The following is a 27,140-nucleotide window of genomic DNA, read 5'->3' as shown; positions in this document are numbered from 1 at the left end:
GCAACTAGGGATGGGAGAGAAGATCTGCTAAATCAGATTTAGTACCTGATTTTGACTGCATCTGACAGTCCACTGTCTTTTTGGACTGGTACTGATTTCTTGCGGCGAACCCCAGCTGTAATCGACACAGCTTATTTTTTTCCAAATTTCCCCCTCCCTGATTTTATGTAATTATCTTTGTAATTACAATCACTATTATCCATTAACTTCCATGGATTTACATAAGCATTTTTGTTAAAAAATATGTAATTTTTTTTGCCACCAAAACAACAACAGCAGCAGATCGAATTGGCAATTACAAAAGCAAGCAGGAACAAAAAAAGGTGGATCGGGATTGAACGATGAACTATTGGATTACAAATCGGAACTAGGCAGCGAACCCAATCTCTAGTGACTGCCTTTCAAGTATTTGAAGAGTGCTATCATATCTCCCCTCAGTCTTCTCTTCTCAAGGCTAAACATGCCCAGTTCTTTCAGTCTCTCCTCATAGGGCCTTGTTTCCAGTCCCCTGATCGTCCTTGCTGCTCTCCTCTGAACCTGTTCCAGTTTGTCTGCGTCCTTCTTAAAGTGTGTTGTCCAAAACTGGATGCAGCACTCAAGATGAGGCCTAACCAGTGCTGAATAGAGGGGAACTAGTACTTCAGGTGATTTGGAAACAATTCTTCTGTTAATAAAGCCTAAAATTGCATTTGCCTTTTTTACACCACGTTGCACTGTTGGCTCATATTCAGACTGAGAACAATTCCAAGATTATTCTCGCATGTAGTATTGCTGAACCAAGTATCCCCCATCTTATTATTGTGCATTGTAGAACTTTGCACTTATCCTTGTTAAATTTCATTCTGTTGTTTTCAGGCCAATGCTATCAAGGATCACTTTGAATTTTGTTTCTGTCTTCCCAGGTATTAGCTATCCTTCCCAATTTTGTATCATCTGCAAATTTGATAACCATTCCCTGCACCTCCTCAACCAAGTAATTAATAAAACTGTTAAAGAGCACCGGGCCCAGGATCAAACCCTATAGTACCCCACTCGTTACCTCCCCACAGTTTGAGAAGCAACCACTCATAAGCACTCTTTGAGTACGACTCTGTAGACAACTGTGGATCCACCTGATAGTTGTTCCATCCAGCCCACATTTAGCTAGCTTGCTAATCAGAATATCATAGGGCACTTTGTCAAAAGCTTTGCTGAAGTCGAGATATATTATCTCCACAGCATTCCCACAGTCTACCAGGGAGGTTACCCAATCAAAAAAATGAGACAATTAGTCTGGCAGGATTTGTTCTTGTTAAATCCATGTTAGCTTCTAGTAATCACTGCATTGTTTTCAAGGTGTTTACAGACTGAACGCTTTATAATCTGCTTCAGAATTTTCCCAGGGAACTATGTCAGGACGATTTGTCTGTAGTTCTCAGGTTCCTCCTTTTTGCCCTTTTTGAAGATAGGGGCAACATTAGCCCTCCTCCAGTCATATGACACTTCACCCATCCTCCATGATTTTGCAAAGATAATAGAGAGTAGTTATGAGAATTCTTCAGCCAGTTCCTTCAGTACTCTAGGATGCAATTCATCAGGCCCTGGAAATTTGAATTTGTTCAATGTGATTAGGTATTCCTTGACCATTTGTCTATCAATCTCAAACTGCAATCCTGCCCCTTCATGTTTCTCAGGAGGGTCATAGACCCTCTTTTGGGAGAAGACTGAGCCAAAGTAGGAATTGAGCACTTCTGCCATTTCTTTGTAATCTGTTATCATTTTGCCATCCTCATGGAGTAACTGTACCACCATTTCTTTTCTCTGTCTTTTACTATGGATGTACCCGAAGAAAGCTTTTTTGTTGCTTTTTCCATCTCTCGCTAATGTCAGTTCATTCTCAATTTTAGCCTTCCTGATGCCATCCCTGCAATTTTGTGCTACCTGTCTCTTCTCTTCCTTTGTGATCTGGCCTTCCTTCCACTTCCTGTATGTGTCCTTTTTTGTTTTCAGGTCATCTCTAAGCTTACTGCAAAGCTACACTGGCTTCTTCTGCTATCTTCTCCCTTTTTGTCTTCACAGAATTGTTTGCTATTGTGCCTTTAGAATTTCCTCTTTTAGAAACTCCCACCTATCTTGGACTCCTTTTCTCATTAGGGTCACTTGCCAAAGAACCTTACTTACAATTTTTCTGAGTTTATTAAAATTGGGTTTCCTGAAGTCCAGGTTACGCGTATGGCTACTTTCAGCTTTTGCTTCCTTTAAAATCAAGAACTGAAGTATAGCCTGGTCATTTCCCCCCAAAGTTCCCATAACTGCCATTCATCCACCATGTCATCTCTATTGGTTAGAATCAAGTCAAGGATAGCTGATCTTCTAGTTGCTTCCTCCACTTTCTGTAAGAGAAAGTTATCTCCAACAAAAGTCAGGAATTTCTTGGAGGGGCTGTGCTTGTCAGAATTTGTCTTCCAACAGATATTGGAATAATTGAAATCCCCTATTGCTACTACATCATGCCTCCTCGAAACATTGGCAATTTGCTTTGCAAAAGTTTCATCCTTGCCTTCTCCTTGATTGGGTGGTCAGTAGTAGACTCTAACTACCATATTCTTTTTATTCCTTGCCCCATTTATTTTAATCCAGATACTCTTGATGGAGCTACTAAGCTCATCCTCCTGTATTTCTGTGCAGCGATATATATTCATGACTCTGCCTCCCCTCCTATTCCTTCTGTTCTTTTTGAACAAGTTATATCCTTCAGTTGCTGTATTCCAGTCCTGAGAGTCATCCCACCAAGTTTCAGTTATACCTATCAAGCTGTATTTCAGGTGCTTTGGGCCTCTGTCTTTGCTGGTGGAAAAGGAGGTCCACCACTGAAGGCTTCAGAAAGCCCAGCCACTGTTGCTATGGCACTGCCAGTGGACCCAGGAACAGGGCATTTGGGGGATGGGAAGAATGTCAGGGAGACTAGGATCCACAGATTCCAAAGCCCTCTTCCTCTCCTGACACCGAGAAAAAGGGTCAAAACCATTCCCCCATTTGGTGTCAAAAGGAGGGAAATTTTTGAAAAAGGAAAACAGAGGTGAGGGGAAGACAAAGGTCGGCCTGGCTGCAGCTAGCCAGTTAGCCACCAGGGCATAAGAAGATGCTCCCCCCCTGACCCCCTCGATTGCTCATTAGGGCCAAACTAAATGGGAGCCCAAGGCCGTAAACACACTAGATTGCCAGATCAAAGCATTTCCATTAGCCACACCTGGAGGGGTAATGGGTTGATCTGCCGATCAGTTGCGAAATCTCAGTGAAGCTGAATTTAAAAAAAAACACACTCCCATCAGGTTTTACAGTAAAAAGGGGCAGGGTTTGACTAGTGTTTGTACCCCCATTTTCAGAAGAGAGAGGTGGAGATGCATTGGAACCAGTAGAAAAGCAAGTGTGTTTCTACCCAAATTATTCTACCCGTTATTCGTGTCTAAACTAGGGAGTGTGTGGGGTCTACTTTTTAACAACAAAAGGTGTGCATTGCTGAGGCGAGCTGCCCCCCTCCCAAGTTTATTGGGTTTGTCTGCTCCATTTCTTTATTAGTACATTTGTATCCTGCCTTTTTTCCATCATGGAACTCAAAGCAGCACACATCAGGTTCTTAGATGGCCTCCCATTCAAGCACTGCCCAGATTCACACCTGGTAAGTTTCAGCAAGATTTCTGAATCTATCCTGTACCTTTTGACCATGCCCTCGGATTCTTTTTTTCACTAGGTTTTGGTGCACCCTCCTTTTTTTGTTGTTGTTGCTGTCACTGAAACTGACAATTGTATATTGATCACTCTTCCTATTTACTTCAATTCTGCTGTTATCTGTATGTGAGATCTCTGCCCAGAGTGGTAGCTGTTTTGGAGAAGTCCAGTAAAGTTTTTGCACATGGTAAGTTAATAAACTGCAGTTGATCTAGTCAATAGCTTCTGGAATGAATGCATCCAGCCCAGAATTCTTCTTTACACTTTAGTATTGGCAAGCCAGCCAGCTGGTATGACGAGAACCAGATGTGGTGAAATACAGTGTATGCTTTCTTAATCTGTGAAGTAAATGCAAGGCTTTGTGGATAGGATATGGAGGGGTGGGCTTGATGACCTCCCATGACAGGCAACATGACCACGTTTGCTCAATAATGTGAACGCTGCCAGCAGTAATGTGTGCAGGATTTTTTTTCTTTTCTTTTGTGTTTTGTTTTGCATCTCAGTCTCTTTTTAGTTTCCAGAATAGACACACCCCTTGGCAATGAGTCTACGAAGTAAGCCCAGGGTTGCAAGGCCAGACTACACTGTCTAAATTCTAAGCCAGCCATTTTTGTGCTGGTTTGTGCCATCACACATGGACAATGTGTTCTCAGTAACAGGAATAAAGTTTTGTGTTGTAGCCAACCTCCAACCACAGTTAATGTGAAACATTTCCCCCCTTTACCTTTGCATGATCATATTCAAGATGTGGATATCTGAAATTTAGAACATACAATCTAACATGCCTCAGATCATTAGGGAAGTCTGAAAACAGGGCATTTCTGTCTCTCTACTTCAAGTGAGGCCTGCCTCATAACGGCAGCCAACACTGCAGAGCAAGCTAAATGACAGATGGCAGAATGTTGAGCTGTGGGATTCTGTTTTCCCCTTCCTACATTTGAAGTGGCTTGAAGTGGGAAGGAGGGACACAGGGGGATATTTCAGGTGGCAGCCAGGAACATAACTATGTGTACCTCAAGCAAACTGAATTTAATACTCTGTGCCTGTACTAGGCACACAGAGATATATTTTACATACAGTTACCTAACCATGGACCAATATGAATTGGATGTGACTGTATTTTAGCTTGCCAAATGTGGGTAATTTTTGCAATGAGAAAGTGCTAGAGCTCAAACCTACTTGAAAATTCTTGTCCCTTTATCCCAAATGCTTGGAACCATCCTCTGTTTACTTCCTGGTGAGAGATCCTGAACAGGCTCAGAACCAAATTCACATGGTCCTGACACTGAAAAGATGTCACCAAAGACTAATAATATGATTAACATGATGATTACAATGTCATGAACCAAAGAAGCACAATCTATACAAACAGTGTGTTCTAATTTGTGCAAAAATGCAGGGTTCACAAATTTCAACACACACTTCTGTAGTTTAATGAGGGGCTGGTCCATTAGTCAGTAATCAGGATAAATCACACAATGTTGACATGGACTCAAACATAAGAAACAATAAAAGGGGAAAACTCTTAAAACACCAAAGCTCATTTAGTGCAATGACCCAAGTCTGAGATGAGGGTAGATAAACAATCTGTCCCTGTTACTCTGTGTACTGCAGCAGGACGTTGAGGAATAATTTTGACAACAAAGGGAAATACGTATGCCAGTCACCTTAGGCACATTTTCCTGCTTGTTTTTTTAAAATCCTAGAAACAGAAGGTTTTGAAAACCAGCTCAGAACATAGATTTCCAACACACTGAGCCTGGGCTCCTGCTGGGAGGAAGGGTGGGATATAAATCAAATAATAAATAAATAAATAAATATGTGGCACCAATACAATGCTGATACCCTATTGACTGAAAACCCATATATAGTTATGGCTTTTGTAGCAACTGTAGACAGTGTTTCCCCTCTTCCTTTCCATCTTTCTACTCCATTAACATAGTAAATAAAAAAAATCTACACACTGACAGAATTTGCCTCTTCTAATCTAGCCTTAATGAGCTATGGAGGTGCTGAAATTTCCATTTGGCAGCAGTAACCATCAAGCCCGTTCTATATTTGCCTTGCTTCTATCCCGACTCATGCTATTCTTTATTAACTCAGGAATGAGGATTAAAAGGCAAGAGCTGCTTGTTTTGGCAATTTAAATGATTATATCAGTGTCTGTTTTGGACTAATTTTGATGAATTTATTTAGAGAAGAACAAATCAGGAGAATAAGGACAATGAGCAGTGGGGGGAGGGGAGGAAGGGCACACGATGTGACAGCTTTAATAGTCCTATTAGGAGCCATTCATTCCAATGTCCAAATCAATAGCTTAGCACCCTCATTAAGTTCTCTGGAAAAGGCAAATGTGAACAAAGATGCAATAAGAAGAAATGATACTGTTTTCGTGGAAGTGACACACTCAAATCTATGTTTATATAGATCTAGCACAAAGGCAGAAGCCTCCTCCAATTAATGCTTTAAAAAGGAATGCAGATGCCATCAGCAAGAGATATTTATACCACACATAATGTAATCTGTGACTATGCATATGGGTATTCCATAGCAGTACTGAAGACATAATGAGATGCTTGCAGAAAGTTCAGTAGAGCTACCTAAGCCATGTTGTTAAGTGCCACCTGTTTTCTTTACTCCCATTTGCACCATAAGGTGACAGTTTTTAAAAAAACAATTTAGTAGGTAAGATCATTCTCCCTTTCTATTCTATTCTATTCTATTCTGGCCCATACAGTGGCCAGCTAGGTATCTTCAGGAAGCCCGCAAGCAGGACATGAAGACAGGTGCATTCATCTGCTGTTACCCACCAGAAAGTGGCATTCAGAGATTCTGATTGGCTGTCATAGTTAACAGTCATTGATCCTCCACAAATTTGTCTAATGCCTTTTTAAAGTAGTCTAATGGCCCATCTGTGTTATATATTTAAAACAGTATCATACCATTTTAAACAGTCATGGCTTCCTCCAAAGAATATGAGGAGCTGTAGTTTGTTAAGGGTGCTGAGAGTTGTTAGGAGACCCCTGTTCCCATCATAGTTATAAGAGTTCCCTGGGAAGTGGGATTGTTTGTTCAGCCAATTGGTAAATTGTAGCTCTGTAAGTGGAATACAGGTCTCCTAACAACCCTCAGCACCCTTAACAAACTATAGCTCCCAGGATTCTTTGCAGTATTATACTACTGTATAGTGCAGATGGCGCCTAAGACAGCAGCTATTAACACATCTTGTAGCATTCACTGTATTATGAAGTAACAAGAACACATCATGGTCACATCTAAGCATACATTTAAAGTTATCTTATACCATTTTAACAATCATAGCTTCCCCTAAAGAATGCTAGGAACTGTAGTTTGTTAAAGCAGAGCTACTATTTCCATCACCCTTAAAACTACAGTTCCTGGGATTCTTTGGGAGAAACCAGCCCTTACTGAAGTGGTATAAGAGTGCTTTAAATGTTATTATTATATTGTTTGTGATACTGAATTTTTATTGCATTTATGACTAGTTTAACATTATAAGTCACTTCGTGAAGGCTTTTTTACTTTGAAATGTGGGGTATAAGTTTCTTAAATGTATGTTATGGATGTGACCCATCTCTTCTGGATGCAAAATAAGCTTTTCAATGAATCTGAAAGGTGGAAAATAGAAAATAGAAGGCACAGAAAATGTATGTTTTTGAATGCAGTATTTAATCAGAGAGCAGATTTGGAAGATGCTGCAGCACCCACTCACTCTCAGAATGATTATGACAAATGGAGGCAATAAAACATTAACAGGTGATTGGAAATGTTACACACTATGCCATATGCTTTGTAATGCGATAGTGTGTGAGCTTGTGCACATACTCAGTGTGCATGAATAAGGCCATGACTGTGTATCTTCATGGATGCATGAGATCTGTGGCTATTAGCCTCCAGTTCGATATAAAACCATTTGTTTGGCTGTGTTGCACAGAGATAGTATTATATCATCACAGGGTTGCCAGGTTCTTGGCCTGAGACTGATTGCCAGGCCCAGCCTCCAAGAGGTCTTTTGTATGTTTAAAAGTTGTGCAGGGGGGAGGGAGAATGCCACCTTGTGGTTTTTCCCATTACAGGGTTGCAAGAACACCTGCACTTGGCTGACTTTCTCTTCTCCTAAAGATACAGGACCTGGCAACCCTACATCACATACATACAAAAGGAAGGACAGTAATGCAGCAAAACAAATGCTACACATTACAGAAGGTCTGGATAGCTAAGACACACTTACAGTAGGGCCCCGCTCATAATAATAATAATAATAATAATAATAATAATAATAATAATAATAATAATAATAATAATTTAATTTGTGGGTCGCCTATCTGCCCAATGGCCACTCTAGGCGACGTACAATTTAACAACAATACATTACATCATAATAAAATACATCATAAAATACAATATAACAATAAAACAATAAAACAGTTCCAGTACAGAGTAGTAGGCTATTCGTCGTAAAAATTTAACCCTCCCCGTAAGTCCCAAAGGCCTGTCTGAAGAGCCAGGTCTTCAAAGCTTGGCGGAATACATTCAGGAAAGGGGCATGTCGAAGGTCATACGGGAGGGAGTTCCAGAGAGTGGGGGCCACCACTGAAAATGCCCTCTCTCTTGTCCTCGCCAACCTAGCTGTTTTAGTTGGCGGGATTGAGAGAAGGTCCTGTGTGGCTGATCTTGTTGGGCGGCATGGTTGGTGGCACTGGAGGCACTCCATCAGATAAACTGGGCCGAGACCGTATAGGAATTTAAAGGTTAATACCAACACCTTGAATTGGGCCCGGAAAATAACTGGAAGCCAGTGTAGGTCGAACAACACTGGGGTGATGTGTTCCCGGCGGCGACAGTTTGTAAGCAGTCGAGCCGCAGCATTCTGTATAAGTTGTAATTTCCGGACCGTTTTCAAGGGTAACCCCACGTAGAGCGTATTACAGTAATCCAACCGAGAGGTGACCAGGGCATGTACCACCAGTGGGAGCTGATGAGCAGGAAGGTGAGCGGGTTCCGTTTTGGAGCACCACTGTAAAGCGAAATCTGCTGTAAAGCGGAATTCATTGTCTAACATTGACAAAAACGGTGCCTGATGCCCAAAAAACACTGTAAAACCGGAACAAGCACCGTAGGAGCGGGGCCTTTCTGCAGTTGACAACAGCTGTATCAGTGGAACGCTGTAAAGCGGAGCGCCGCAAATCAAGACCCTACTGTATTTCCAGCGTTACTAATCCACCCCTTTTATTTGTGATGTCATCTCTGTGTACACAATAATTAACAATTCTTTAAAGTAGTGAAACAGCCTGCAAGATCCTGAATCATTCACTTATTTTGTGAACTCTTTCTAGTGGTTCTGGCAACTGGATATTGAATATCAAACTCATGCATCAGTGTGTAGCAGCTCTGCAACAACAGAGCAGTATAGGCCAGGCACCAGTGGGTGGCTAGGAGGGGCCGGGCTAAGGGCCCTGGCTACTCTTGAAGGCCCTGGCTGCTCACAAGGGGCCCCTGCCTTGATATACAGACTGGGGCTAGGAGGGTGGAGCACCACGATCCATGATGGTGTTAGGTCACCAAGCATGATTTGTGATTGCAAATTATATCCTGTAACCTGACACTGGTCGTGGATCACTCCTGAGAGGATCCTGCCTAGATCTATAGGCTGAGGCTGGGAAGGTGGAGCTCCATGATCCTGGAACTGGCCCTGCAGCACCATAATGTCATATTGTTGTGATGTAATGTTAATGTAGCACTCAGTTCATTGCCCCCCCTTCTAAGTTCTTGCTGGAGTGGGATGCTGGTTATTTTGTGTATTGCTGAAACTCACTATTTAAAACATCATTTAAAAAGACAATCCAAATTAGATTATTGGAATGCACTTTGGATGGAGCTGCCTTTGAAAAGTGTTTGAAAACTTCGCTTGGTCTGGAAAAATACTTTTGTCTCATGCAAAATGCTCGTTTTATGCTAGTGCCATTTCATCTTCACTCTTTGCCAGTTTGTTTCCAGGCATAATTCAAAGTGCTAGACTTAACCATAGCCCTAAACACCCCCTTCCAAATGAACCTGTCTATGAAGCTCTGTAACATCAGATACCCTGTAGATTTCTTCCCCCACTCTACTATTTGTATTAAACAATGCTGTTAGCTGGCTTAGAGGGTCTGATGGGAAAGTGGGATAAAAGTGTTTTGATAAATAGATAAATAAATGGTTCCTCTTAGTGCCAGTATCACGGGTTGGCATTGCCAGTCTCCTGCTGAGGCCCATACCTCAGCGGAGGTGGAGGGCTTGGTCTGCACTACCATCCCACAGAGCCCCCTGCCCTTGCTGTTGCTCCTTCTTGCTGTGGTTACTTCTTTACCCTTTACTTCTCTGAGTGAGTGAGCGGTAATGGGAGCAAGGAGTAGTAGCACCCAACCCTTGACTTTCCCTCTCCCTCTGGGTGTCCATAAGGATTAGACCCAGAGGCAGAAGGCCAGCAAATGGCTGGCAACAGTTGTGATGAGGAGAAAGGTCAGCTCAAAGAGGGTCCATTGAGCACACGTTCCTCAAAGGCCCTCCAAAACATGGAGGCAGCACTGGTCCTGGCTAAACACTCACTCACCATAAGAACATAAAAAAAAGCCCTGGTGGATCAGGCCAAAAGCTCATTGAGCCTGCCCAGTGTCCTGTTGTCACAGCAGCCAACTTGATGCTTATGGGAAGCCTGCAAGCAAGACTTGAGTGCAACAATATTCTCTCCACTTGTGATTCCCAACACCACTGCCTAAGAACAAATGAGACATGAGTGATGGAGAGTGGAGGAAACACAAAGGACAACTCAAATATGCGAAGTAATGCATAATCGCCCCTGGCAATTGAAGTAGCCCAGATATCAGGCTCTGTCTATAACTAGAGAGATATTTTCTGGTAATTCCTAGCTATGTAGACCTTAATATTTTTTATGTATAGTTAGGAAGCTTAGATTAATTTACCCCTTTCCTGAATTATTTTATACTAGCAGCCTCATATCTGCCATTGCTCAGGAATCCCAAGAAACCAAAAAATCAGTGTAGTTTTTAAATCAGTGATTAAAATTAATGCAGTTTTGAAAGGTTCAGTCCATCATCTTGATTAAAAATGATGTCCAATTGTATCCAAACATAGACAAAAATCTGCTCCTTGATCTCAGGAAACATCATGCAAAATTTGGTTACGATATCTTAAGAGGTGTCCAAATGCATAGTGAACACACAAAAAACTTTCCAATATATATAGGTAGGTAATATTGAATTTAATTTTCCTTTTAACTGACCAGTCAGTCGGCTTGTACAATCTTTCTCTAACTTTTTACATTCTGCTCTTAACTAGGCAGATTTCTGACAATTGCAGGGATACAACCCCCCCCCACAAATCTATGTAGAGGCCAGAGATGTCTAGAAAACAAATGTTATTAAATCCCTGATGGGAAAACTGTAGAATAAATGAGTCGCTAACACTGTCTCACCATCTGGAAAAATAATTTAGTTGGTGTATCTCATTTGATGGCAAAGCTATTAGTTGCATTCTCTAGGGTAGTTTCAATATGCATTATTGGTGTATAATCTTTGCTGGCTTTCCATGGGGTCTTGAATATTATTCATTGGGTGGCTATTAGCAAGTTGGTAATGTCACTTTAGAAAAAGTAAGAGCAAAAAAAATTAAGTCTATTTTGTCCATACACTTTGCTTAAGTGTATTTTTTATTCTTACGTAGCCAAAATGGCAAGCAAAAGAGGGAGGTATCAGCAGGCTCAAGGGAATCTCACAGTTTGCAGCACTACAAAAACATTAGGAAACAGGAGGTGTCAAAAAGCAACCCAGTGAAGAGTGAACATGCTCAATGACCATGAAAATCTGGCCAGCTGGAGGACACATAAAATCATATGTGTATGGAATGGAGTATCCTGGAAGAGGGCATAGCTGTTGACTGTAATCCTGAACAAGAGCACAGCTACTGCAGTATTCTTTTGCTGATCCCACTTGTAATTGTCATAATATTATCACTGTGAAGCCCACCTGTCTTTGACCCAAATTAAGGATACTTTCTTTAACGAGATAAAAGCTAAACCATCTGGATAATTGAGTAAGGATTACCTTCAAGGGTGGGGCTGGGGGAAACAAGGAACTTTACAAAAACCTAGTTCTTGTTTTCTTTTAGATCACAGATTTCATTTATTACATTTTTTGTATGATGGAATTGAAGACAGTATACATTGAGTTCCTAGATAGTTTCCAAGCCAGGTACTGACCCAGTCCCCAGTTTGCTTAGAGCTCATCTACATGGTGGTTTAGTTTGTGTTTAGTGCTACTCACATCTTTTAATTTGCATAGTTCACATGACGTTACTGGCAAACAGAAGCTATCACGCAGTCCCCTGCCCTGTAAATCTGTACTAACCCAATCTGCTGATAATACAAAAAGTTTAGAACAATACGGCTTCACTCTGCTCCACGCTTCTTTGAAGACAGTGGCGTCACTAGGGTTTGTGGCACCCGGTGCGGAAACTCATGGTGTCACCCCCATGGACCTCCTCCCGTACCAGACCATACAGAATCTTTAGTAATGTTTTTTGTACTAATGTTACTCGTAAATCGTAATTCCTGTATATCACTGAATAGTAGTGACATAAACAACTAGCAAAATTAAAATTACACCTTTAAATTACAATATCATACGCACAGCCTAAATGTATTTACATTTATACATAGTCTCATGTGGTTAAAGTGAAAATTTGGTAAGAAAACAATAGAATTCGAAGTAAAAACGTTTAAGAACTACATCAAAATTATGTTCATGTTAACATTAAACTTTACTGTTACATGAGATATATTAATGGATTAGGTTTGCATAATCAATAACGGCCCAAATAATGTAGAAGTTGTAGACAAATGCATATGGAAATATACTCACAAATGAAATAATACCAAACAAATAAACGGGAACAAATACACAAACATTTCAGCACTTAGTGAACATCTCGACTAAATCAGAACTTTCCTTTCCTGGCCTTCAAAGCTGCGAACTTGTGAATCACTTCATCGAAATCAATGCCTTTCGCCAACTCACTTTCAATGGATAATATAGCAAGATCGGAAAGCCTTGACTGTCCCACGGTAGATCGCAAATAGTTCTTTATAAGTTTCAGCTTTGAAAAGCTCCTCTCACATGAAGCCACAGACACACAAATGGTCAGAAATAATTTTAGGCTTAGTGAAAGGGCTGGGAGAGATTCTATGAAGTCCCATTCAGCTATGAATGTCAAAACGTCTAATATTTGACTTCTTCCAGAACAATCTCTGCTGCTTTCAGGTGCCTTCTCAGCCTTGGTATTTCTATTAAAAGCTCATTCTCGGGTACCTCATCATAGAAAGTGGTCAATTTTGGAATGGACACCTTTAACTCTTCTGCAGTGGCAGATATGAGACTCTTCACTTGAACACCCTCAAACATGGCTGCTAGTTCCTTGATGGCTCTTGATCTGATCTGGAGTTCAGAATGAAAGCAATCAATGCACTCAAGCATCGCCCTCTTATTTTCTTCTTGCAGTCCAGCATCGCTTGCTTGCTCCCCTGCCATCTTCTTCTTGAACCTGGCTCTTCTTTCTACTGCAATTCCATATTCGTCTGATTTTAAAAGTGCCTGTTCAATTGCATGCTCCACTAGGTGACTGCGCTCCTCGTGCAGAAAAAGTCTTAGCGCCTCTAGCTTTGTCACCACCTTGTCGAGAGTTAAGCCCTTAGTCTGCAGGTACTGCTGTGCAAGATTAACTTCCTGAAGTACATCACACCAGAAGTACAGGTAGCACAGAAAAGTGAAATCACAGACAGCAGGCAAAAGACCTTGTGCTGCACCTCTTGTGTCCAAATTTTCATGTGGATCACAAAGAGCTTCAATCGCCGCCACAAACTTATCAAACTTTTCTTTAACTGGCTTAACTGCAGCATGATGAGCACTCCAGTGTGTTGTTGATAGCCTTTTCACTGACACTCCAGTATGGTCAATTTATACATCCCATCGATGGGTGGAAGCAGCAAAGAAAGAAAACATTGTCTCAAGAGTTCCAAAAAATGTCACACACGATGCATTTTCAGCAAAAGAGTGCTGACTGCACAAGTTAAGCGAATGGTCCACACATCCATTAAAAATAGCTTTCTTGTTCTTTCCCTTAAGAATGGCTTGTACACCTCCATGGATTCCAGCCATAGTGGCAGCATTATCATAACCTTGAGTGCGGCACATCATTATGTCCAGTCCATCACTTTCCAGACTTTTAAGAATGTCAGAACTGAGGTCAGCAGCTTTTTTCCCCTTTAAAGGGAAAAATCCTAGAAATACTTCTTTTACTTCAACTTTCCTATTGCTGATTTTTACATATCTTATCACTTCGGACATCTGGTCAGTATGTGATATGTCAGGTGTGCTGTCGAACATGATCCCAAAGTACTTTGCAGACTTTATGTCCATGACAAGCATCTCCTTCACATGATTTGCCAGGGCACTTATAAACTCATTCTGAGTTTTTGGTGGAAGATAAGAGACAGATACTTTAAGTTTACATGTGCTCTGCTTTAATCTCATTAGGTGCTCTTTCAGCACTGGATCATATTTTGAAAGCATCTCAACCAACTCAAGAAAGTTCCCTTTATTCAATGAAGATTCATCTTCCTTGTGGCCACGGAATGCCAGATTCTGCTTGGCAAGAAACAATGTGATATCAAGCAATCTGTGCAAGACATCCCTCCACTTTTTCTTCTCCATTTCCATAAAAGCAATCGTTTCAGCGTCAATGGTTTTGTGCAGCCTATGTCCTGCTGCCAATGTTTTCCACTTTTCAAGGCAATGTAGGTGCTCTTCGGATGTCTCATGGTTATGTACTTTCTGGCTCAGTTTCCACCACTTCTGAAACCCAGTCACAAATTTGGATGTTGCATCTGTAGCACTAACGGCAAACAGTCGACAGCAAAAATAGTATAAATTCTCACTGACGAGTGAGTAAACCATCCATGACCGCAGAATTTTCTCGCCATTTGGCATCATCTTGTAAAACCACTCTTTTGAAAGCTGGCGCACATCTCCCTTAGCTTTTGCATCTTGCCTTGCTGCAACACTGAAAGGCCCATCTTTGTTCTGGAAAGAAGCACTTCCCCTTTTGATGATTTCCACCCGAAAATGATCTGGAACTGGTATCTCCCAGGAAGCAACATCACATAAAATTTCCTTAACGTCACTCATCTCATTTACAGTATCATGGCTAGAGTCACTTTCAGCACTCTCTTCTGCTTCCAATTCTTCCATTTCCACTCCTTGTTCTTCTGCTTCAAATTCTGCCATTTCCACTCCTTGCTCTTCTGCAGAATGCATGCTATCATCAGAAGAATCAGCTTTTTAAATTGGAGATTGACAAGCAGTGACTTTTGATGTACCCTGGCCATCATCCGGTCTTTTGACATACGGAAGCATGGATCCAGCTAGTGTCTTGAGTGATTTTTTTCTTGCCTCTTTTGCTTTCCTTTGCTGGTATCCACTTGGCCTTGTTGATTTATGCACTCCATGTGGCATGATTGAATATCCCTGCACAATAAAAAGGGTTGTTGGAAAGACTACACACACACACACACACACACACACAGAGCCAGCTGTGGGATTGTCACACAAACAACCTAGAATATTTTTTCCCTTTCACAAGGACATGCAAAAGATTGAACCCAGGACCTTCTGCATGCAAAGCACATGCTCAGCCTACCACTGAGATATAGGGTAGAAAAGCACTCACTGTTCTGCTGGTTCTAGTGCTTTTCCACCACTTTCTTCTGCAAATAAGAACATAAGAACATAAGAAGAGCCTGCTGGATCAGGCCAGTGGCTCATCTAGTCCAGCAACCTTTTCTCACAGTAGCCAACCAGGTGCCCGAGGGAAGCCTGCAAGCAGGACCCGAGTGCAAGAACACTCTCCACTCCTGAGGCTTCCGGCAACTGGTTTTCAGAAGCATGCTGCCTCTGACTAGGGTGGCAGAGCACAGCCATCATGGCTAGTAGCCATTGATAGCCCTGTCCTCCATGAATTTGCAACACACAATGCTACTCCCACCCCTTTTTATTGTAAAACCTGGTGGGAGCAGCTTTATCAGTTATTTTTTTAAAAAAACTCAGCTTCAAAGAGATTTCACAACTGATTGGCTGATCAACCCTTTTGCCCTTGTGACCAATGGAAACACTCTGCTCTGGCAACTAGTGTATTCATGGCCTTCAGCTGCTGCCAGCCAAACCTATCTGACTGCTAAAGTCATCATCTAAGGTACGGGTGGGACCAACAGCAATTTTTAAGAGGTCCATGCAGAAATAAAGGTGGGAAACTACTGGTATAGGGGGGTAGTTTCTGTATGTACCCCTCTCTGTTCAGGCAACCAAGAGGCATTAGAGTTCACAGACATGTCCCAGCCAGGATGCTCAAGGTGTGAAGTAGGGCCAGTAAAAAGAGTGGCCTGGGGATAATTCTGAGGGCCAGTTAGAGAGGCTTGGAGGGCCACATTTGGTCCCTGGGCCTGAGCTATCCTCCCCCCCCCATTCTAATGAGCAGCCACAAGTGAAACAAGGCAGGGGGTACAGAAATCCTGATTCAATAGGTCCCCTTCCCAAGTCTGCACAGTTTTGTTTTGGCTTCAGAGTATCTCCAAATCAAGGATTACAGGATTGACGCTGGGAAAATGGTTCTTTTATATTATGTATTCTGCTATTTTTATATAAGAAAATTGACCAAAACTACGCATAAAAGAAACAGAAATGTAGAGTGGTAAGCCATCTTGCATTTGACACATTATAGGGAATAGTTAATGGAACTGAATGGGATTAAAGGATGTCCTAGGTTCACAAGTATCTCACTTGTAAACATTATCTTCTGCCAACATTCACACACACCCATACACAAGCAGGCCTGCTCAAATGTGCCCAATATGAATGCTGTGAACAGGATAGTGTTGTGTATCCCACAATAAGTAGCATCATGTGCGTTATTCAATATTGCCTAAACTAAGCCAGGTGAAAAACTATGTTACATACCTAGTGATATCTACACTGGTTACCTTTTCCCAACAATTGTGATTTGGTGTCAGCAAAAAGCAATTTCCCCACAGCTTAAAAATCACCCTAGAGTGAAGAGCAGAGCTTGGAAGATTACTTTTAAAAAGTAATAAATTACAGTTACAATTACTTGGCCCAAAAAAGTAGTAATTACCGTTACAATTACAATTGCTCTGAAAGTAACTGATTACTTTGCTTTTTCTCAAAAGTAATCACTACAATTACATTTCAGTTAATTTTAAAAAAACTCCTACAAGGTGCTGGCCTTGGCTGCTGCACATCTAAGAAGCCTAAAACAATATTAAAAATAAACACACACACATAGGGGGTAGTAGAATAAAAAATTTTATCTGTAAGATTAACATAATGACATAACAGAATCTCACATCCCCCCAAGCAATGATGATACCCCAACTCTTGAAATCAAATTTTACACTTGAAATGCTTTTATAATATGTTTCTGTTATGTCTCAAAAGAACAAGATGCTCAAAGAGCATGTCAGACAAGGAATGTCTTTTTACAGTCATTACGTTGCCACCAGTACTGAACAGGCGTTCTATTGCGGTGCTTGAAGGCATGCCTGTGTTGTGCTGCAAAAAACACTGCAGCACACGTGGAAAGCCATGGAGTGATGACACTTCCCTGCTGGGAGACCTCAGGTACCTCACCAGTTCCTCCTCAGCAGTGTCCACTGCTGACTTCTTGCCCTGGGGCAGAAAGTTAAAGAAGTCATCTGCTAAGTCATCTCCTTCCTGGTCTTTATCTGAAGACTGATCACTGTCCTCATTAAGTACACCCATCTTTATTTCAGCTTTCAACAAGGCTTCCATTGTGTATCTAAGAAAGAGAGAGGATATGTTAACACATATATGTTAGGAAACCATCATCTGCTCTTCATTTCCTGATGCTTGTCATGTCCCCTGGTTCAGGGTCCAGCCTGAGCCTGTGGATGATGACATGGAAGGTAGAAAGGTGACCAAGTCACCACACTCATGGGGCAGCACAGCAGACCCTTAAGGATTACCTGCAGCAACCCAAGGTTGTGATGAGGAGCCCCAGGAAGAAAAGGACCAGCCCCTGCCTACCACCTTAAGCCCTCTGATGCCTCCCTTGAGACAACATTTCCCTTGGAGTAATCCACCCAAAGGGCTTCCCTAATGTTCTTACTTGTTGGTATGGGTGGTGGCCTGACACAATTCCAGCCAATCTAGTTTGAAGCGAGGGTGTAGGCAGGCTGCCAGAAGAAGCCTCTTGTCCTCCCAGATAGCTGCAAACCGCTTTCTTAGGGCTTCGCGCACACCTCTCAGCAGCTGAAAACAGTATGTGTACCTCTCAGGTTTGTTTTCCAGTCCTTCTAACTTGCGGTCCAGATTGCAGAGCGTTGGTAGCAAATACCCCATGAACATGCCGTTCTCCCGTTGCAGGATATCTAGGGACTGGGCTAGTGGCTCCATAATCTCTGTGTATTCCTGTACCACTTCAATCTCAGCAGCTGTGATCCTGGACAAGGAGCAGCGGTCCATTATGGCATGCATTTTTAGTGGCACAGTTGACAGGAGCTCATGTAGTTGCTTCAACGCATCAAAGGTGGAATTCCACCTGGTCTTATTCGGTACCTTCAGATACACACCACATTGTGCATGGATATACTCAGCAATCTGGGCTGAGTGGTTCTGCTTGGACCACAACTTGCTGCACTTTCCCATCAAGGAATGAAACTGTTTCTTGAAAGGACCAAGAAGACTACTTTTGGAGGAGTCAGAAAGCATGGCCTCTATGTCTTGTGTTGCCACAAGGTTGAGGGTGTGGCTAGCACATCTCTGGTGTGGTGGTAAAACAAAATCCTCTCCTGAGTCTGCAGCTTCTTCCTCTGCCCCAGGTCCTGTGTCCAGGATCTCACAGATAGGCACAAACTCCACCTCAGCCTCCTCCTCCTCCTGGTTATCACCATCATCGTCACTGGTGCCTGCAGCTTCCACTGGTTCTTTGGCCATGAAAACTCTGAACGCTTTCACAAAGTTGGAGCCATTGTCTGTAGTAGTGCACATAACTTTGTTGTGGATCCTGTACTGCACATGTACATCATGCAGTGCTTTTGAAAGGACATCGTATGTATGGCGCCCCTTCAGCCGCTTACAAGCCAAGGCCCCGACCTCACGTTTCAGGGTAGTTGGGTTGATCCAGTGGGCTGTTACCCCAAAGTAACTCTTCTTGCCATTGGTCCAACAATCTGCAGTGGTTGCTATATATGCCACAGCACCCATTCGGTTTGCAAGAGTTTATCTCATGTGGCATGCTCTCTTCTCAATTCTATCTCTCAGAGTCTTGGCACATATGATGGTGAGATCTTTGGGGAGTCCAATGCGAACCAGATTAATGAATGATGGTTTGTCCACAGTCTGAAGTGGTAATGTCTCCTCTACAATGAAATCAATGATTCTCCTGTCGAGATTGCTCTGGGTGACAGGCTCCCTGCCAGATCCCCACCTCTCAAGGGTTGTCTGCTGCTGCTTCAGCATTTTGGGAGGAGGGGTGTCATGCATTGGTTCAGGAAGGCCATGTCTCCTTGCCTTTATTGCTTCTTCAATTGCTCTCAGCTTCTCAGGGCGTGCCCTCTGAGGAAGAAGAACAAAGCATGAATCCAAGAAAAAATGGAAGAGGAACTTCACAATTTAAACATAAATAGACAATGGACACTCTTTGAGGACCAGCATGACAAAGGCTTACCTCAAAATGTTTCTTCACATTGGATGAGGAGGAAACAGCTGATCTCAGATTTTTGATCCTTGGAAGGCAGTAATTGCATCGTACAACAACATTTTTCCCACTCTGGCTCACAAATGTACAAGCTTTCTCAAAGCCAAACCATGGTACTTGCTGTTCTGCAGATGTGGCTGTGGGCAACTGGCACTGCTTCATGCCCTCCTCCTCCTCATGCACAGGGCCTCCTTTCTGAACCTCACTTTCTAGTTTTGCCTCCTCAGGATCAACAAGCTGTGACTCAAGTGGCCGCACTAACTGACTGCTGCTCTCAGCAGCAAAACCTGCAACAGGCATCTCTGTAATAAACAAGAGATAATGCTCCTATATGGGTGAACTTCAGCTGTGATGTGCCCCCATCTCTTCCCCATGCTGCAAGATCCCCCAGTCAGAGTGGAAGTAAGCAGGTTGATAGCACAATTAAAAGAGATCCTATTTGCATCATTTTTGCTCACTGAATAACCTTGCCTGGGCCAGTCTAACCTACTATTTCACAGGGTTGTTGTGAGAACAAAATGAGACTAAGGTTCAAATCCCCACATAGCCATGAAGCTCACTGGGTGACCTTGGGCCAGTCACTGCCTCTCAGCCTCATGAAAACCCTATTCATAGGGTCACCATAAGTTGGAATCAACTTGAAGGCGGTACATATATTTTTTATTTTGAATATGATGATTATGATAATAAATATGCAGCATTTCAAATTAATTCTGTATGAGAAGCATTTCATGCCAAGCTTGGAAAACCAAGGATGAGGTATAAAATGTAGACAAAAATACTTTTGACAAAATGCCATTTATCTTTTATATCTATATCTATAATTAGCAATACAGCTGAATGATGTATGTAAAGTATTTTTTCTTTCCCTTTTCTTTTTTATTAACATTTTAGTACTACTGCTAAAGTTCTGATGAAAGAATAAAGCATTCATTTGCCAAATTCAAATGATTAGAACACATCACATAAATTCCACTGAAGTTGGAGTTTTTGCCATAGAAAATGAAAAAACATATAACCTATGATAGCCCAATATACAATCAGAACGAATATAAAACCCTATTGCTTCTCATTTGCAAATCTTGCAAGATCTAAGTTAACTCTAGATCATGTGAGTTCAGGTGATGCATGTTATGTACATTTGTATAGATATTAGCAGAGATTGTCAACAGTCTATTTCTCTCTGGGACTGGGAATCTCTCTCTTTCTCACAGAACATGAGTTTGAGAGCTGGGGGACTGAGAGGAGGAGCTGCAAGGACCCTATTTCTCACCTCATCTCTGCCAAGAACAAAAAAATCAGCCTTAAGCCATTTATTATACGCCTAATGATTTATTATTATTATTATTATTATTATTATTATTATTACTGAGACAGTTTTTGTCCCACATACAATTCAGTCTTGTGATTAAACAGGACAAAAATACAAATAAAAAGAAAGATGGAGTTCAAATAAATATACAATAAAAAGCTAGCCGGCATTTTAAAAGGCAGGAGTGCTCTGTCTGGATAAATACAGCACACAGGTATGCATGGGAACAAGGGGAAGAGTTCAAAAAGGGGGGGAAGGAAGAGAAGTAGGCCAGAGCTTGGAAAAGTTACTTTTTTGAACTACAGCTCCCATCAGCCTAATCCAGTGGCCATGTTGCCTAGGGTTGATGGGAGTTGTAGTTCAAAAAAGTAACTTTCCAAGCTCTGGCCTACTTCTCTTCCTTCCCCCCCTTTTTGAACTCTCCCCCTTGTTCCCATGCATACCTAGGCAAGGAGAGGCAGTGGGGGGACAGAACGGGCCGCAGGGGGGCAAAAATGTCACGGGGGCCGAAGGGGCCGCGGGGGGGCACACACACACACACACACACAAATCATTGTCACTCACCTCCACAGCTCTTCGCCATTCTGCTGCTGCCTTCTCCTCCATTGTCCTTGCCCTGGCTTTTTCCTCCAGCATCCATTTTTTCCTCTCAGACGCTAGCAGGCCCTGCCTATTCACCTCTTCCCTCGTGCCTCCTAACACAGATCACGAGGGAAGAGACAGTCTGTGCAGAGGTCCAATCAGTGTGAGGCACATGTCTTGTGTTAACCAATCACAGCCAGGAGCTGACTTCCCCTTGTTCCCACCCCCAAGTAACGTCCAACCTAACGTGGAAACGTTAAAGTTGCAGCTGAAAAGTAGGGAAATTACTAGTCGTTCCGTTACTTGCCAAATGTAATGGAATTACCCACTCGTTATTTAAAATTGTAACTAATTACAAGTAACTCGTTAAAAATAACGAGTTACTTCCAAGCTCTGGTGAAGAGCTTTATATCCCTTCTAACTAAAAGGCTGGAAGTGATACTTTCCCCACCCCAAAGGGAGCAGCATTTTTTAAGATTGGGGGGGTGTATTAACAAGCTTTAAACACCTACCCTTCGAAGTATTCAAGGTCAAATGGCAAAAAAGCAACATATTTTAAGAGCTCTTTTTGCAATTATCTCTCTTTATATCTCATAATAACTATAGAACCATGAAACAGTTTCACACACCCTTTGTGCTTTTAGCATTAATTCAGAGGCCACAGAGTCAATTAACTGTTTGTTACAGTAATCACTGTGTAGAGCCAGTGAGTTGGCCCGAAATACAGTATAGGTCAGGTCAAGAATAATCACCCATTTACCCCGTAAAATGGAATGGCAGCAGCCTCTAGCCTAGCCTGGGCTGGTACAGGCTGCAACGCCACTGCTGCCGTGCCTCGGGCTCTTCTCGCCAATATTGTTGTGGCCACCGGTGCTCTCTCTCCCACGTGCGACTTGCAAATCTTTTGCAAACAAACTCCACGCCGCCCCGGGCCAATGGCGAGATGACCTAAGGAAACCACGAAAGGGAAGGCTAAGCCAATCAGAAGAGGCACAGGCGTTCTCTCGGCTGCCAAAGGGTGGGACCAAACGCCAGTCTGTGTCCCAGACTCCCAGTCACAGACTGTGAATTCTGGACCCTGACTCTAAGGCCCTACCCCGAGGGAGATCATCCAGGCCCTTCCCTCACGCGGCACCTCTGATGACGCGTTAGCACGCACAACATGCTGCACCGCACTGCGCAGGCCAGGCAGCTCAGCCCTGAGCCCTCTGCCATCTGTGGCGTCTGCCTGCCTGCTCCGCTTCTTCCTGGACCTGGCTGGATGGTGCATGCCGCAGCCTCGGGGCAGGAGCGGGTGGCTCTGGTATCACCCCCTCCTGGCCCTGACTCTAGTAAGGCCCCGCCCCAAGGGAGATCATCCAGGCCCTTCCTTCACATGCGGCACCTCTGATGAAGTGTCAGTGTGTGCACCATGTCGCACCGTGCTGTGCAGGCCGGGCAGCTCAGCCCTGAGCCCTCCGCGGCCGCCATCTGCGGCGTCTGCCGCCTGCCCCGCTTCTTCCTGGATGGGGTGTGTCCGTGCTGCAGCCTCAGGGCGGGGGCGGGGGGGCAGGCGGCTCTGGTGTCACCCCCTCCGTGGTGTCACCCGGGTGCGGTCCGCACCTCCCGCACCCCGGTGGTGACGCCCCTGTTTGAAGACGGTTTGCTTCTATGGTTTTTAGTGGGCAGGTGATCATCATTTTCAGCTGTTCCCCTTTCTCTGCCCACTAACTCTCCCATTAATTCCATTTTGTTTCTGGTGGTTTATGTAGCAACTTCTGACTGCTCTGTCCTCCCCCTTCACAGTTTGCTGCACTCCTCTCTTCTTTTCTCCCTTTCCCCCCAAGCAAACTTCTTTCACTCCTTGTAACTAGCAATGGGAATTGCCATTGGATTTTATCATTCTTTCTCATATTTTCTATCTTTGCAGAAAGAATTTTGAAGTAACATCTTTCTGCACCTGGTTTCTGATTTTATTTTCTAAAAAAATCTAATGTGGATTTTTTAAAAAAAGTCACCTCAAAATATTGATATTAATATCAATATCTTGAGAAAATATTGATATGTTATTTAAAATATTGATAATATATTTATTTGATTTTCTAGCTGGGAAAAATTAACTCTGAAAAAGCAAGCGGAGAAAGGGGTGGAAGATGACCCCACTTCTTTTCAACCACCAAACTTCAGGAAGCGGTGGGGGCAGGATGGAGTGGAAATACTGCACAGGTCAAAAATATTTGCACATGCCCAGTAACTGAGCAACCAGAGGAAGTAAAAATGTAATATTAGAGGATGAGGCCACAAGGAAACAGCAATCCTAATCCCTTCCCAGAGGAATGCCTGTTCGTGTGAATGGAAAACAACAGATCTGAAGCTACCATTGAGCATGAAGTGTGGGCGTTGCAAATCTATTACGTCAGTAAAAGCAGTGTATTTGCTATGAAAAAATGCTCCCATGTGGATAGGCTCAGTTTCAGCAAGGTTGTTGCATTGTGTGCAGCCAGCCTAGTACAAATGTTTATGCTAGTACATTTTGTGGGCATACATACCAGACTAATTCATGTAACTGTTTTCATGTAGAGAAGCCACAATATCTTTTTAATATGTGATTTGTGTTAAAACATGATTCAACATCTTCTGGATCAACCCACATTTCAAAGCTTTCCAGAATATATCAAATTGTGATTTGTATTATTTTATTAGTTAGATTTGTATCCCACCTTTTGTTTCAACATGGAGACCAAGGTAGTTTACAAAAAGCAAAAATACATAATATAAAATTGCCAATAACATTCCGTAAGACCAAACAACAGAGTAGCAGATCAATGAAACAGAGAAGTAAATATTCTTCAATCAATTGCCTGATGAAATAAAATAAAAGACTTGTTTCTTAAAACTACCCACTGGAGGGGGGCAACTGTATTTCCACAGGGAGGATAGGAGTTTCAAAGCCATGGGAGGGCACTGTGGAAATTCCCTGTCCCATGACTGTGTGATACATCAACACATTCACAAGACTGTATGTTAAGTGCCATGTAAATTAGTTTGGTTAATCAGGGCCTTTTTCTGGAATATGCTGATATTTTACAGCTCTAATCTATGATTTCCAGACCTTGAAACAAACAAAACTGCCAGTAGCAGAAACAAAGCCAGTAGCAGCCGGAAGAGAGATGCTACTGAGCATCACAGAGACAATTGGCCAATGTGTAGCGTTGTAAGCTTAAGGAACTGCTTGCTGTCTTTCCCTTTTGAGGTTTGTACTGCTAATTGGAAGACTTTCAACCATGGAAGCTGGTGATAACTACTGAAATACTTAGCCACTTGCTTTGCTGAAGTTAATGATTATTCAGCTAGCATTGCGGCATATTATAATTCAAAGGTTAAGGTGATTTTTGCTATATACAGTAAATGCTGCTAATTCCTTTTAAAGTTTTGACACAAAAAGGGGCTGTAGGCTGGTATCTTGCATATTAACTTTGAGTATTCACATGAGAGTTTGCTGTTTGGGTTTTCACTTTTTGGGGCAGAAGTGGGAAAGAGCAAGAGGAACCTGATTGATTAACAAGATGGAAGTTGATGAATCAATAGCTTTAGATGTTGCCATGTGCCCAAGAGATTATAAAGAAACATATTAATCTTTGCAAACAGTTCCTGATCCTCTTGGAGAAAGGGGACAAGAGTTGCAGGCCTCCTGCATTTGTAAAAATCAATGCCAAATTGCTAGAATAGTGTAATATGTATCACCCCCCCACACTTCTTTTCCATAGCATAACAAGTCACTGGGTAGCTCTCCTTAGTGAACATTGGTAGAGGGCAAATGTGGCGAAGAGACTATTGCCGAAATAAACACACAGATGCCATTAATTGTGATAAATCATGGGCCACTTTATCAAACAGCATCAATTCTAATAATGAACCTGCAGAAGGGGAAATTGGGTGCGGGAGCCTTCTAATGATCCAGGCAAAGCCTGCTTGCAGCTATGGGGCGGCCAAACCCTGCCTGAGCCTGGGGCTGCCCTGTGGCAGACCCCAGCTGTGGCCACACCCTGAAGATGTGTAGGGGGTCCAACCCGCATCACCGCCCCCCGGAGCCCTGAAACTCCAAGCAGATGAGGCACGTTGGCCCCAAAGGCGGCCCGTATTCTGCCCCCGGGCCGTGTAACCCTGAGCTGCAGGCTACTGGACCGCCTGTCACTCCCAAAGGTGCCTAAAGGTGTCACCTAGCTGCCCTTTCCCTTTAACCTTTCCCCCGCACTTCTTAGCCACCAAAGGGGGACAAGCCTCTGCTTAATCCCCCTTTACCCCACACCCAATAAGAATCCAGTGTAAGCCCCTCTGCAGGTCCATCAGAAAGATGTCGTTGCCCCTGTCAGTCATATGCACGCCATCTGGCTGAAACAGTTCCGACATATCTTGCCCGATCTCTGGGTGGTGGATGACGGAACCCCCCAACTCCTTGAGGGCCTTCTGAATTTGCCTATTAACTTTCTTCCGAGCCCTGTCCATTCCCCGTGGGTCACCGGCACAATTCCATTTCCTGCGTGGCAGTATGTCCGACCACACCAAGCATACCCCCGGCCAGCGCTGTGCAATGGCCCGGAGGTCGCTACACGCCTGTTCGATTAGGGCCTTGCCCTTCAACAGACCCAAGTCATTACCTCCCAGGTGGATGACCAGCACCTGGGGCACCGCCCGGTCCACAGTTGGCTGAAACAAGGTAGGCAGGAGACCATCCCAACGCATCCCCCAGCGTCCCAGCCACCACACTGAGGCCCATTGACTGAGCCCCAGCTGCGTACCAACGCGAGACTTCGCCGCCCTGCGGCCTGCCCAGGAAATCATGCTGTGGCTGCAGAGAAGGATGTGCACCTGTTCCAACCTTTCCCAGCAGCCTGCCAACGATAACAAAAACAATTAGCCGCTGGCTTCATGCATCTCGGCGAGTGGTCTAACATAAGCCTTGTACGCATCCGAGGACCACCTGCCCACTGCCTATAGCTTTGCCCCACCCCCTTGCTGCGTGACACGTCATCGCGCCAGCACGCCACGTGCGCATGCACACCCAAGATGGCAGCTCAGGCTTCGGCTGCGGCCACAAACTCGCCCCTTTGCCCAGTAAGTACCGGGCGCAGAATGGGATCACTTTAAGAGCTTCATTCTACCTTCCAGAATGGCTTAGCTGTGCCATTTCATATCTACTTACCCTGCACATACCAAGCATTCAACACAGACACACGTTAACTGCTCGTTCTATTAGGAGTTTGGAAATATACCCAGTTCTCAAATTTTGCTTCTTTCTTGATCATTGATCTTTCTTGATCATTGAAAGGTGCTGTCTGATTATCTATATCTCAGATGTCACCCTGTGGAAGTATCAGACATGCCAAGCCCTAATATTAACACATACTCTGTGTTCTCTCAGCCCACCTGATCATTGGAAGATGTCTTCCATTGGATGGAGACCAGAGGCCTTTCCTGCCATCTTGCTAACAATTGGTGGATCCAATTCACTGGCAACCCCATTTCCTAAACCCCACAATGTTCACAAGCCCAATGTTTGGCTATGAAAAACGGTCATTCTCTGAGCATCATGTGTGACCTGTTCTTCTCACACTTAAACTTGGGATACCTCTTAGATGCTTTCTAATCTAGGTTATGTTGAAATTTATTTTGTTTATGCTACTTGTTTGATTTC

The 27,140-nt window shown here is 43.2% G+C and overlaps 1 protein-coding gene across 1 annotated transcript; it reads right to left on the bottom strand.

Moving 5' to 3' along the window:
* Positions 1 to 13,004: 13,004 nt before the first annotated feature.
* LOC133378757 (zinc finger MYM-type protein 1-like) lies at positions 13,005 to 15,098 on the bottom strand. The gene is made up of 3 exons (XM_061613383.1): positions 13,746 to 15,098; positions 13,344 to 13,508; positions 13,005 to 13,220 (listed from the first exon to the last, which is right to left on the bottom strand). Exons 1-3 carry the CDS (start codon positions 15,096 to 15,098, stop codon positions 13,005 to 13,007), a joined length of 1,734 nt encoding a protein of 577 aa, XP_061469367.1.
* Between the last annotated feature and the right edge of the window lie 12,042 nt (positions 15,099 to 27,140).

The sequence above is a fragment of the Rhineura floridana genome, chromosome 3 (genome assembly GCF_030035675.1).
Source record: "Rhineura floridana isolate rRhiFlo1 chromosome 3, rRhiFlo1.hap2, whole genome shotgun sequence".
Lineage (NCBI taxonomy): Eukaryota > Metazoa > Chordata > Lepidosauria > Squamata > Rhineuridae > Rhineura > Rhineura floridana.
The sequence above is the reverse complement of the archived record's forward strand: the minus strand, read 5'-3'. Positions and strand labels throughout refer to the sequence as shown.

Bases quoted from the DNA above. Each gene is read 5' to 3' on its own strand.
- LOC133378757 (XM_061613383.1), bottom strand. From the start codon at position 15,098: ATGCATTCTGCAGAAGAGCAAGGAGTGGAAATGGCAGAATTTGAAGCA. The intron at 13,509-13,745 runs GTATAAATTGAC...GATGTACTTCAG, and splicing joins CTTCCACCCATCGATGGGAT to GAAGTTAATCTTGCACAGCA. The intron at 13,221-13,343 runs GTAGAAAGAAGA...TCTGAACTCCAG, and splicing joins CAGACGAATATGGAATTGCA to ATCAGATCAAGAGCCATCAA.